General features: G+C 38.1%; 1 protein-coding gene across 5 annotated transcripts in view; it reads right to left on the bottom strand.

The window, feature by feature from the left end:
* IDE (insulin degrading enzyme) overlaps window positions 1–13386 on the bottom strand; it is a 98549-nt gene that overhangs the window by 60401 nt on the left and 24762 nt on the right. For all 5 annotated transcript variants that reach the window (XM_027593210.2, XM_027593218.2, XM_027593184.2 and 2 more), the window contains exons 2-4: window positions 8098–8282; window positions 6883–7090; window positions 2208–2377 (exon numbers count right to left, since the gene is read on the bottom strand). In XM_027593210.2, the coding sequence (XP_027449011.1) occupies window positions 2208–2377; window positions 6883–7090; window positions 8098–8282 (563 nt within the window). The remainder of the gene's footprint in view (window positions 1–2207; window positions 2378–6882; window positions 7091–8097; window positions 8283–13386) is intronic.

Here is a 13386-nt window from a genome sequence, read left to right on the forward strand (position 1 = left end):
TCCTAAAACCTTCCTCTAGAACATTTAAGATTGTTCCTTGCTTGTGACCAGAAGTAATATCACCCGCCTTATTCACCGGATTTATTTCTGGAAGATTTGTGGCTGCTTCCTGATTATGCTGATTATGATTTGTCACCAGTGAGGCTATTTAAAAGAAAGCAACTCTCAAAGAGGAGCTCCAACATGTTCTGCACAATAGCAGCATTGTTGGTGTAAGTCTAACCTACCAGAGAGACTACTTAAAAGACAACAACCATTTGGATGTAATGATTTTGAAATTTGTTTTTTTTTTTTTTTTACAACTCACATCCCCTTCTTGATATACCATGCATGCCGACATTCTCTACAAAAGCCACCTTTCTTTCTTTCTTTTTTTTGGGGGGGGGCAGGGGAGGAGCAGAGGGAGAGGGAGAGAGAGAATCTTAAGTAGGCTCTACACCCAGCACAGAGCCTGACATGGGACTCAATCTCTCCCAACCCTGAGATCATGACCTGAGCCCCAAAATCAAGAGTCGGACACTTAACCAACTAAGCCATCTAGGTGCACCCAAAAACCACCTTCAAACAACTCAGCATTACATAGACATTTTAGGGACCACAGTATTCCTCTTACCAATGATGTTGACATTGAGTGCCAGGTAAGTCTAAAGAATATAATATTACTGCTTCTAATCACAATGTTTAAAAACTCCTATAATTCTCTCTTCCTCTCCCTCTGCCCCTCCCCCTGCTTATTCCCTCTTTCTCTCTCTAAAATAACAAACCCTTTTTAAAAAATAAATTAATTAAATAAATAAAAACGCCTAATGCAGGGCACCTGGCTGGCTCAGTCAAAAGAGCATGTGACTCTTACTCTTGGGGTCATGGAGTTTGAGCCCGTTGGGTGTAGCATTACTAAAAAAAATAAATAAACTTAAAAAAAAAAAAACTCCTTCTAATTCTGCAAAGCTATGCTAATTCCCTGGCTGCTGTTGGGATATACTGGAATGGTATCCAAACTGAAAGAAAGCTGTCTTTATAGTCTTAAAAAAACATTCCCAAATTAAGTTATATAAGATGCATAAATTTGTAAGTGCACTGAACAATCTATTATTTTTATGCCATTTTATAATCCCCAAAGCAGTATTTTAATCATAGCAACCTGTTAACAACGATTACATCTGGTGAGTGGGACTGGCAGGAGTAGATGAAGAAAAGAGTTTTTGTTTTTGCTTTTTTTTTAAAAGGAATTTTGTACTGTTTAAATATTTAAATTAAACATGTACTTTTTAATGAAAAATTGAATAAAGAAAAAGGGTACAAATATGAAATCAGAATCTCCACACTGATGTTATTCTACTCCCTGTCATTCCCACCTCTAATCTCTTTCCAGGAGATTGCAGCACTCTGAGAGCAGGGACCTGGTGTGTCTTCTACAGCGTTCAAGCTCCCACAGAACCATCCCCATGAGGGATGCTAAGCATGTGTAGGGGGTAGAGGTGGAGGTGAGGGGAGCAAGACAATTCGACAAGCCTTGAAGTGAGCATTAAAAAAAGCACTTCTATTTGGAAGGTAGACTTCAGAATACAAGGATCTATTCTCTCTCTGAAATGCTACTTAACCTCTATTCACATCTCTAACCGCTGTGCTCCTTAAATATTCAGACCCCTGTTTGAATGATGGCCAGAGTAGTCCTCTAGAGGGTTAAATAATTGCTTAGGTCATTATTACCATAATTTTGAGAATTTTATGTATGAGGTCCATTGCCAAGAGCCCATTTGACATCTTTTTGAATTACCAGCCAAAATGCTAGTCACCTGTTACACTGACTTCACTCTTACTGCTTCTAAACTCTGAATTCCATTTTATATCTTCTTATCCATCAAACTTACTTCATATTCAATCACTCTTCTTAATAACCCATCACTTTCTCCATGAAGCTCATACACCTAAGCTTCAGCCTCATTTCAGGTCACAAGTCACAAATATAAATGCCTACACAGGGACCAGAGAGATAACGTTAAGTGTAGGGGTACGGTAAGCAATAACAGAGTAGCAACAATAGAACAACCTTTTCTCAGGACTGTGAGTTTATAAAGAACAGGGAACTAGGAATGGGGAGTTCCAAAATCCTCTAACCTGAACTGTAAAATACAATACTGTGAAAAGAGGCCATGGGTTTAAATGAGGTCAGAGAAACTAATGCATGAAAGCCGCTGTTGACAAACCTGTCCCAAATTTGCTGAAGGGGTGTTTGGGATTCCCCGTAGCTTTTTCCAACTGAAACAGTCTCCAGGCATCGTTCATCACATTCTTCTCATGTTCTGAATCAACTGCATTCACCTCTCTGTCTTTGCAACTCTCATCAAATAAGGGGCACAGGAAAAACTGTGCAAACCTAAGGGTGTGAAACACAATTAACAATTCAAAAGCTGTTATTTTAAGAGTGGCCTTTAAAAAATGTTTGAAACTTAACAGATAAGAAATATGAATTCTACAGAACCAAAAAAACTACTATTGCTACCAAGAAAAAGAAATGTGAAATAAGTTCCAAGTAAAAGAAAAATATTGGACATATGTAAATTCAGAGAAATCAACCTACCCCAGGGATATTAGTGAAAACATACTCAGTGGACACACTTCAGATGCCAATCCCAAGTCCACGTTGTACCCGGGCTTCTAACTAACTGATTACAGATCAGAGGTTCCCACCACCCCCTCTGGTTCAATTATTTTGCTACAGCAGCTCACAGGACTCAGAGAAACCTCTTACTTACTAGATCACCAGTTTATTATAAAAGGATGTAATTCAGGAACAGCCAGATGGAAAGGATGCACAGGTCGAGGTACACAGGAAGAGGCATGGAGGCCACTCTCCCCAACCTCCATGTTTTCACCTACCTGGAAGTTCTGCAAAACCTGTCCTCTTGGGTTTCTACGGAGGCTTCATTACGTGAGCATGACTGATTAAATCACAAGCCATTGGTGACTGAACTCCAGCCCCTCCTCCCACTCCTGGAAGGTCTAGGGACAGGAGTGAAAGTTCCAACCTTCCAATCACAGGGCTAGTTGCCCTGGAAACCAGCCCCCCTCAGGTTACCCAAGGGCTTCCCCAAAGTCACCTTATTAACATACCAAAAGACACATTTAATACTCTCATCATTTAGGAAATTCCAAGGGTTTTATGAGGCATGGGCCAAGAACAGACAGAAAAACCAAATACATATTTCTTAATATAAGTCAAAACATCACAACAGCAAAAAGTCAAGGCAGACTTACGAAGACTGTAGCAATCTATTTAAGATATGCAATTTGGCAAGTCATGAAAATCCTTGTTATGTACGGCTAAATCTCCAAAAAAGGAAAAGGCAGGTGACAGTTCTTGGGCAAATCAATCTTAAATTTACAGTTTTAGGTGCAACTGCAATAAGATTCAGACATTTTTAGGACAAACTAAGTGACCTACATTTTTAAAAATTTCTTTTTAAGTAGGTTCCATGCTGGGCGTGGAGTCCAACATGGGGCTCAAACTCATGACCATTAGATCAAGACCTGAGCTGAGATCAAGAGTCGGACACTTAACCAACTGAGCCACCCAGGCACTCCAAGTGACCTATTTTTTAAAGGCTCTATTTGAATATCCTTTCTTCTTATGGAGAAAAACTTTAACTAGTGGGTTAAAAATAATGGAATGAAAATCCTATCACACAGTAGTTTGACTAAGACACAATTATGGGCTTTTACAAAATATTAAGAGAATTTAAAAATTTTAATAACCAGTGATTCAACAAATAACATAGCATGTAACTCTAACATAAAGGTAATCAAATGCTTCTCTTGAGGCTATCCTTTATTAGTAGTACCAAAGTTTAAACTAAAATAATGTTGGGGGGGCGCCTGGGTGGCCCAGTTGGTTAAGCATCTGCCTTCGGCTCAGAACATGATCCCAGCGTCCTGGGATCGAGCCCACATCAGGATCCCTGATCAGCAGGGAGTCTGCTTCTCCCTCTGCCTCCCCCACCCCACCCCCATTCATGCTCTCTCTCAAATAAATAAGTAAATACAATCTTTTTTAAAAAATAAAGTAACTTTAGTTATAAGTTAACTCTCCTGTATCAGGTTGCAATTTAAAGCATGATTTCATAGAGTAAATCTTAAGAAACTTTAGACCTCATCCTATAAAAACAAGATCCAGAATTCAGATGAAGCCACAAGCAGAGGCTGTCTGAATAGGGCCTAACAGGCTCCTGGATCTATAGACATCTCAGCAACTGCACTTCACAGTTCAGCTGCCAAAGAGACTGTAATCACTACTTGATACTTATTTTATGCACACAGTAAATACGATACTGTGCAAAGCACTTTACACATACCAATCCAAAGGAAAAGTCCATCTGTCTGGAGTCTATAATCAAAGATACAGAGAAACAGATATTTCTGGACATGCAAGCTCTTTTACCTATCTCAATATGCTTAAGCTGGGAAACTGGGAAAGCTACATATCATAGCTGGAGAGGTCCATGTGAAAGGGTCATGGTAACGACACGGTATAATCAATATTTTAAAAAGATGCTCTCATGAGGTGCCTGGATGGCACAGTCCATTGAGTATCAGACTCTTGGTTTCGGCTCAGGTCATGATCTCAGGGTCGTGAGATGGAGCCCCATGACCATCTCTGCGCTGAGTACAGTGTCTGCTTAAGATTCTCTCTCCCTTTCCCTCTGCCCTCCCTCCACAAACATGTTCTCTCTCTAAAATAAATCTTAAAAAAAAGATGCTCTTATACAAGTGTTTTTGTTTTTTTTTTTTAATCCTCTGAGTCAAGTAACAGACATCCTCCATCATACAGAGATTATAATGAACATCTGCTGTAGCATTTGTAAAGCAGGAAATTAAATTCAGTGTATGATCCCAGGGAACTCATTAATGGAAGTCTTCTGGGAATACATACAAAAGATGATTACACCTCAAAGCTGCTGCCTAAAGACTGAAACATAACTAGAATTAAGAAACAGGCTACTATTACCCAGCCATGTATCCCAAACCCATGTCTCTTCCCTGTTCATGTTCTTTCCACTAAGGAATAAATTCAAACTACTAGGTTTTTTAAAAAATGTGATGACTATTATTAATATAAGTAAGCAAATAAAGCTATTACTAAAACTGCTAAGTCAAAATTCATTACAGACCCATCAAAAAGCTGCAGAATTATACCTTCTTGGCAATACAGAAAACTATAAAAAGTTATCAAGGAAAAATTACACTTTGGATAATGAGTCAAACCACTAATATGACAAAAAATTATAGACAGTTAGCTGTGTAGAAAGTTGACCAAGAAATTAAATCGGCCTAATGGAGCTTGCTCCAGAAAATACTTTCACAAAATGTCCTCAGGGTTGAAACAGCTGGTCAAAACAATCTGTGTCACACAATGAGATATCACCTCACACCATCCAGAATGGTTATCATCAAAAAGACAAGAAATAACAAGTGTTGGCAAGAATGTGGAGATAAAGGAACCCCTGTGTTGGTGGGAATGTAAATTGGTGCTGCCACTGTGGACAACAACCCTCAAAAAATTAAAAATAAGGGCACCTGGGTGGCTCAGTTGGTTAAGCAACTGCCTTCGGCTCAGGTCATGATCCTGGAATCCCTGGATCGAGTCCCGCATCGGGCTCCCTGCTCAGCGAGGAGCCTGCTTCTCCCTCTGACCCTCCCCCCTTCATGTTCTCTCTCTCTCTCTCTCAAATAAATAAATCTTTAAAAAAAATTAAAAATAAAACAACCACATGATCCAGCAATTCCACTTCTGGGTGTATATCCAAAGGGGAAAAAAAACACTAATTTGAAAAGATATAAGCACCCCTATGTTCACTGCAGCATTATTTACAATAGCCAAGATATGAAACCAACCAAAGTGTCCATGAATGGACGAATGGATAAAGAAAATGCAGTGAATATACACAATGGAATACTACTCAGCTGTTTAAAAAAAAAAAAAAAGAATGAACTCTTACCATTTGCAACAACATGGATGGACCTAGGGGTATTATGCTAAATGAAATAGGTCAGAGAAAGACAAATATCATCTCATGTATAGGTGGAATGTAAAAAAACAAAACAAAACTCATAAATACAGAGAACAGACTGGCAGTTGTCAGAAGAAAGGGGATTTAGGAGGTGAGTGAAAGGAGTCAAGAGATACAAACTTCCAGTTATAAAAGTCACGGGGATATAATGTATGGCATGGTAACTATAGTCCATAATAAGGTATTGCAAACTTGAAAGCTGCAAAAGAGTAAATCTTAAAAGTTCTCATAAGAAAAAATTTTTTGTAACTTTGTATGATGACAGATGGTAACCAGACTTATAATGGTGATCATTTTGTAATGTATACAAATATTGAATCATTATGTTATATACCTGAAACTAATACAATGTCAATTATACTTCAATAAAAAAAAAAAAATTCTATATCCACTAAGTATCCCTGAGACTAGAGTAACTAAAGGAGAACAGAATAGTTAAGTTCTAGCATTCTGGAATAGGAGCATGTTTGAAAAGAAATCCATGACACTATTACAGTTTATTCTTCATGACATGCTTCATATGGAATACCAGTTAGAATGGGGAGAGCTGGTGAGAATTTTATAAGTCAATAAAATATTATGTAGGGCTAAAGACTGGTTTAAAGTCATGCCATTATTTTTCCTCTACCACAAGATATATAATATCACCCATTATTTTTTTCTTTTTTATAAAACACAGGGGAAAATACTGGTTTAAATACTTTTTGTTAAGCTATAAAGCTGTGAAGACATCTTTGTAAAAATACTAACTGTTACTACTATTAATGTAATAAAGTGCACAAAGTTGGATAATTCATACAGTATTCAGCATTACCTGTCTAGGGCACCTTCTAGGTGTTCGTGGGAAACATCAAAATAGTAATTGGTATGTTCTCCACTAGTAAAGGCATTTGAACTTCCTGCGTGCTCACTGAGAAACTGGCTGTATTCATTTTCTTTAGGGTATTTCTTTGTTCCCAAAAATAGCATATGTTCACAAAAATGACTTAAGCCAGCAATATTTGGAGGATCTGACAATGAACCTGAAAGAGAAGAAAAAAATACATACCACAAATCTTTTTTTTATGTTGAAAGTTATAAAATACAGATGGATTGCAGATGATCTGCAACTTCCATTAACATGACAACTCCAATCATATAGTCAGAGAAAGTTAGGCACAGGCTGCTCTAAAATGGTACTGTTTCGATTCTAGCCTCAGCTTTTGATATTAATTAATTGGTGACTTTGGGCAGATTACTTAACCTCTCTGGACATTAGTTTCCTCACACATCACAATGGAGGAAAAGAAAGAGTTGAATTTACTGTTTCATAAGAGCTAGAACTTTCTAGCTCTGACATTTTATTGCAGGAGATAATACAGGGTAGTGGTAAGAGCACAGGTTTAGGGTTACCAGCTCTGCTGACTGTGAAATTGTGAGCACAATACCTTATCTTGCCGCAGTCACTTTTTCTATATATACCTAATCTAGAGAGCTGTGCAAACTCCAATCAAGTATTTGCAAAATGCACTATGCTGTACTTGGCAATAATTATTTGTTCAATACATGATGGTTATTACCTTATTTCGTCAATTTTAAAATGCCATTGAGTCGAATAAAAGCTTTTCAGAGAGGAAAAAAAGAAACACACCTATGTACATATGGGGTAAGAATCAATTGATTAAAGCCACATTAAATTTAAAGGGAAAGGTGCACACAAGAATCTAGAAAATATGATTATTTCCTAGTATACCAAAAGTGTACAAAAGTGAAAGCATTACCACTGCTAATGTAAAGGACTAGAATTAATTTCCTTGCTGCTAGATCACCTTAGCTGAGAACCTAACAAAATGTCTTGGTAAATAAATGTAAGATTATTTGATTTTGACAAATGTAGATTGCCAATAGCTGTACAGAGCTATTGTACAAAGTAGGGTAGATCAAACTGTAACTAGGAGGTCTTTATTTGCACACATATGGAAAGTTCTAATAAATGTCAACATTAGATCAAGAAAACAGAACCAAGCTCAATTCACAATTTAAATTGTACCTATGTGCACATCAAGTGCTGCTGATGACTTATCCGTGGTCGGATCACTGATGAGAAGTACTTTGATACCATTGGCCAGCTCTAGCCCACGGTATTCTCGCTTGTCTTCGGGAGATTTGATAATGTGATTTCCTAGTCTCTTGATAGCTGGATTATTCATCTTGCTGTAGGTCTTCTCTTGAAAACTAAAAAGAAAAAAAGTATTAATTGTTGCATTGTGGCTTAATTTTTTTTAAAGAATAAAGAATAATATCAAGCAAACCCATATAACACATCATCAGATAAAAAAAATATCTGGAGGAAACTTTTTCTATAGCTCATCTACAGGGTATTAATTCCTCTCTTCTCTCTTACCCCTCATTCTTCTGTTAGAGAAATGCTAACAATATTGTTTTTGTGGAGTCCTATTTGATCTAGGAGAGCACCTGGGATGGATGGGTATTTGAGACAGGATAGGTTGGGTGATGAGCTGGTCAGTGGGCTGACCTAAAATGGGTTTTTAATTACGAATGACCGCTTCCCCACATATTTCAGAAATATTTACTAAAGTAAGATGTGAGGCTGTGTAAAGGTTATTATTGGATCAAGCAAAACACTGCTCAACCTGATGATATTCAAAGATAGGACAGAGCTAGAACTCATGGGTCTGATACACACATGCTCAGGACATAGGGGACGACAATCCCCAATGAGAAAAAAAAACCTGTGAAGTCCTGATACAAATAAGAGACCTGGGCTAAACTATGAAGGTAGGGGAAAAAAAAAAAAAGAAAAAGTATATACAGGGCGCCTGGGTGGCTCAGTTGGTTGAGTGACTGCCTTCGGCTCAGGTCATGATCCTGGAGTCCCGGGATCAAGTCCCGCATCGGGCTCCCTGCTCAGCGGGGAGTCTGCTTCTCCCTCTGACCCTCCCCCCTCTCACATTCTCTCTATCTCATTCTCTCTCTCAAATAAATAAATAAAAAAAAAAGAAAAGAAAAAGTATATACAAACAAATAAAAAGTGGGAAAGATCCCAAGTAATTTTTATAATCTAGTGAAGTAGTCCTCTCCTTTCCTCTCTAGGAAAGCTGAGTTACCAAGATGGGAAGAAGCTGTTAGCACACAGAATTCTGTAGGAGTACTGTCTGGTATTAGTGCAAGGAAGAGATGTTCCAGAGTCTGGGATTATGTATATTTTTGAGAATAAGAGTATATGCTATTTTTGTCTATGTTGGGGATCATACAAAAGACAAAAATGAGCCTCTTATCATCAACAGGCCAATAGACTAATCGGGTAAAGCCCAAAACATCTGAGACTACAGAGGAAAAATGACCCTACGCTAGCATATTTTCTTCTCACCTGGAATATAAAAGTAGATCTGTCTGCTCCTTAAAGACTGAGAGAAGTCTAAGATTTAAAGGTAAATCAGAAGGGGCATAAATAGGCATAGTATTATCTCCAATAAAACCTTTATTTTTTGTGTTAAAATATATGGAAAATAAGGGAAGGAAAAATTCAGTTTGCTTTTATCAGAATACCTTCCTCTCTGAAATTATCTAACTATTCTTCTGAGTAACAACTGATAAAAAAAGAGGTTTGCTCCTATTAAGATTGTTGTCTAGATCTCCTTTTAAGAAGACTCTTTGGAATTTTAAAATACTGTAAGTCATACTAAATATATAATACTGGTTTTTTAAAATCACATAGTGCTAATAGTCGTGCCCTATTTATAGTAAAAATTATTTCTTGAAAAACAAAGCATAAAATATAATGCTAACATTTTTGGGATATAAGATCACCATTGGAAAAATCAAAAGCAATTTGGAAGTTATAGGTATTATTAACAATTCCTTTCTATTTCATTAGTCACAAGCCAATTAAGTTCGATGTTCAGGACAGATGAAAATATCTGAGTACAAAGTCTTAAAAAAGGTGTTTTGTGGTTAAAAAAAAAAATCACAGGGTAACAGAAAATTATCTACCTGAGCCTCCAAAGAGGGGCACAAGGATAATAATCCTGGCTAAGGTATTTCCCAAAGGACAATCTGTTTGGACTACAACAAATGCCTTCAGTACGTATCTGATTTCAAGGACTTTAATCTGGGTTAAGATTAAATAAGACATGAGACAGCCTCCATTAAGACCCTCAAGAAGAAGGGCAGCATTAAAAGAAAATAGGAAAGCTTAGTGTGTACCACAGAGAATAACCTACGCTCCTTCCTGTAATGCTCTACTAGAGAGAGGGGTTGGGATTCTTGTAATGGATTTCACGAAGTGGGAGCAAAAACCAAAAGCTATGTATTCTTATTCCATTGCCATTGTTTCCACCTAACTCCCTCTACTGTGCTTGCCTCAGTTAGTCTGGCCTAGGAGAACCAAGGACTACAAATGACTAAAATGTAATGACGATGATGATGGAGCTCTAAAAAGTCTGTCCAACCCACAGCTGTGGTGGGGAGATGAAATACAGCTCACTTTCGTAGGACGGATGGTCTTATTCTGTGGGAGGTGAAAAATTCATCAGAAGTAAGATAACCACCCTCCACTACAGGCTACATTCCCCTTGTCCAGATTTTCATTTTTTTCAGAGGAAAAAAATATGTACCATCAGAGCTCATCACAGGCATGTACAGAACTCATTTAGATATTGAAGGCATGCCTGATTGATATCCCTGGTGTGACTGAGCACAAAGAGATGGATTTATTCTCTAAGTCAAATATAAAAATTAATCCAACTACTTTTAGCCATTTGTACAAGAAATCAAGGACAACTATAAATTTCTACGCTGGCAATGCTACCAAATCAAATATCATGACTTCTTGAGGAAGTAAAAGCCAAAAGAAACAGTACCAACATCTTCAAACAAGATCCATCCCCAGCAATCTATATTCAGTAGGCACAGTCTGGATCCCTACAGCCTATCTATCAGCACATCCTACAACAATTTGATTCTTACCTTCTGGAGAACTGAAGGAAATGATTGGGAACTCCTCTGACAATGAATTCATCAACAGCTTGCCTGTCTCTGTATTTATACTCATGAGATCACATCCCAGCTCCCTCATTAGCATAAATCCTTCAGGAGTAATTCTGACCTTCAGATGACAGGCTGGTGCTAACTCAAATGCTTTCCCAGACACTTATTTGATATTTTTAACCTAAGTCAAAAATCTTAGGAGCAATAAAACTGCTTTCCATTTTGGTGACATTATCATACATTGGAAACTTCATAAGGCACAACACCGTCAGTGTTCAGCATTCTGATAAACTGGAGAGAGATTTAATAATTACAGCATATTTTGTAGTTCTGTTCAGAATTTAAAACAATGACTAAAATCACAACAGGTAAAAGCTGGAAGAGTCATTACATGTTATCTAGTCCTTTGCAGTACATGGACTGGCAGCACTGGCCCTTCCTGAGAGCTGGTTAACAATGCAAGATATCAGAACCCACCAGAGACCCACTGAGCCAGAATCTGCATTTGAACAAGATCCCCAGGTGGGCTAGTCCCCTCATCTTACTTATACGGACACTGAAGTTCAGAGAACTTAAATCGCTTGTCCAAGATCATACAGCAAGTTACATTAGAACTCAACTCTTAACTTCCAGTCCTGTGTCCACTCCAGCTCCCTCACAGCTAAAGGAACATTTAAGGAGGCCTCTTAAGGTGCAGACACTACATCATATATGTTAGCTATAAATATGAGTGCCCCCGAGCCCTTGCTCTGAAGGAACCCAGACGAGTGAAAACAGGTCATTATCTTTTAAGTAGTGACAAAGTTGTTCCCGGGGCACTATGGGAATAATGAAAAGGGGACACCTAACTCTAAGAGGGGAGAGAGGAGAAAGAGAGGAAGTAAGTGGAAGCATGCCAAATAAAAGGAAGGATATACCTGAGCAAAGGACTGGTGGTGAGAAAAAAACAGGAGGCATAAAGCAGAAAAACAAGAGCTTGGTGTTAATAGAACTACAACCAGAACTTCCCCTGAAAGGTCACGGATTTTTATCTAGACAAGTAAAGACCTAAACTGCAGGTGTGCAAAATCAAATTCCCAAACAGGTCATTTCCAAATTCCCATACCAAGAGGAAATTTTTTGTGCAAATAATCTTTTATTCAGATGACCTTTTACAGTCTTTTTTTCTCATATCTCTTTAAGTGTTTCACAGACTATTTAACAGGAGATTGAGAAATTTTACTTTGTGTTTTGCTCCCTACCCACCCCCATAGCTTCAGACATATTTAAAGGTAGATCTCATCTATTTCTAATTTCTAAATGCATGACCTATAAACTTGAACAGGTGAATGACCATGCTAATAGCAAAATTATAAATCAAAACCTCCCTTCTGTGGAATCCATCCACCCACTCCTAAAACCATAGGCAGAAGCTGAGCTTGCCTACGGCGCTCCTGAATGGGGAGGAGAAAAATGCCTGAAATCAGAACCACACCATAAACATCCTTTCTTCCCTGAGGAAGACAGAAGAGAGACAATATCAAGGTAGTGATGGTATAAGCCCTAGGATGCTTCAGTATAAGATCACGTATTCTCAAATACTTGACCTAAAAAAAATCACAACATCTCTCAGGGAAGCATATACTCATGGCTCTTCAGTTATAAGGACCACTATACCTCACTTTTTATACCAGCTCGATCATAAAGGTGGGTATAAACTAAAATCCTGTCAATTAAATCTTATTTTCCTGTGATGAGATGCTTTGTCTTTCTTTGTTCAAGGCAGACTGTCAACTGTTCTAACTCTGCATCCTCTGGAAAGAAGTTTACCATGAAAAAATGAACCTTGAACGAGTAAGGTGGTTATAATGAAAGGACTCCTACAGGGGCACCTGGGTGGCTCAGTCGGTTAAACATCTCTTGATTTCAGCTCAGGTCATAACCTCAGAGTTGTGAGATCAAGCCCTGAGGCGGCTCCCCACTCAGTGTGAAGTCTGCTTGAGATTCTCCCTCTCCCTCTGCCCCTCCCCCTGCATGCGTGCATGCACTCTCTCTGAAATAAAAAAAATTTTGAAAAATAAATAAATAAATAAAGGAATCCTATAGCAGCATCATTTTAGAGATAAGTGCTTTTGCAAAATTTAGTTTTGGTGCATACATATCAATGGCTGTTCATTTCAAAAGCGACAGCTTAACATGGAACACTTTATAGGGGCTTTATGGAGGTTGAAGCAAATAAACAAAACCTCCATTTTATACCTCTTGCCACACAGTTACTTAACTACAGGTTTCTTAGAATTCCAGTTTGAGGACTGAGGGTGTTTCACACCTTCTTCCTTCTCCCACAGGT

Source organism: Zalophus californianus, chromosome 15 (assembly GCF_009762305.2).
Source record: "Zalophus californianus isolate mZalCal1 chromosome 15, mZalCal1.pri.v2, whole genome shotgun sequence".
Taxonomy (NCBI): Eukaryota; Metazoa; Chordata; class Mammalia; order Carnivora; family Otariidae; genus Zalophus; species Zalophus californianus.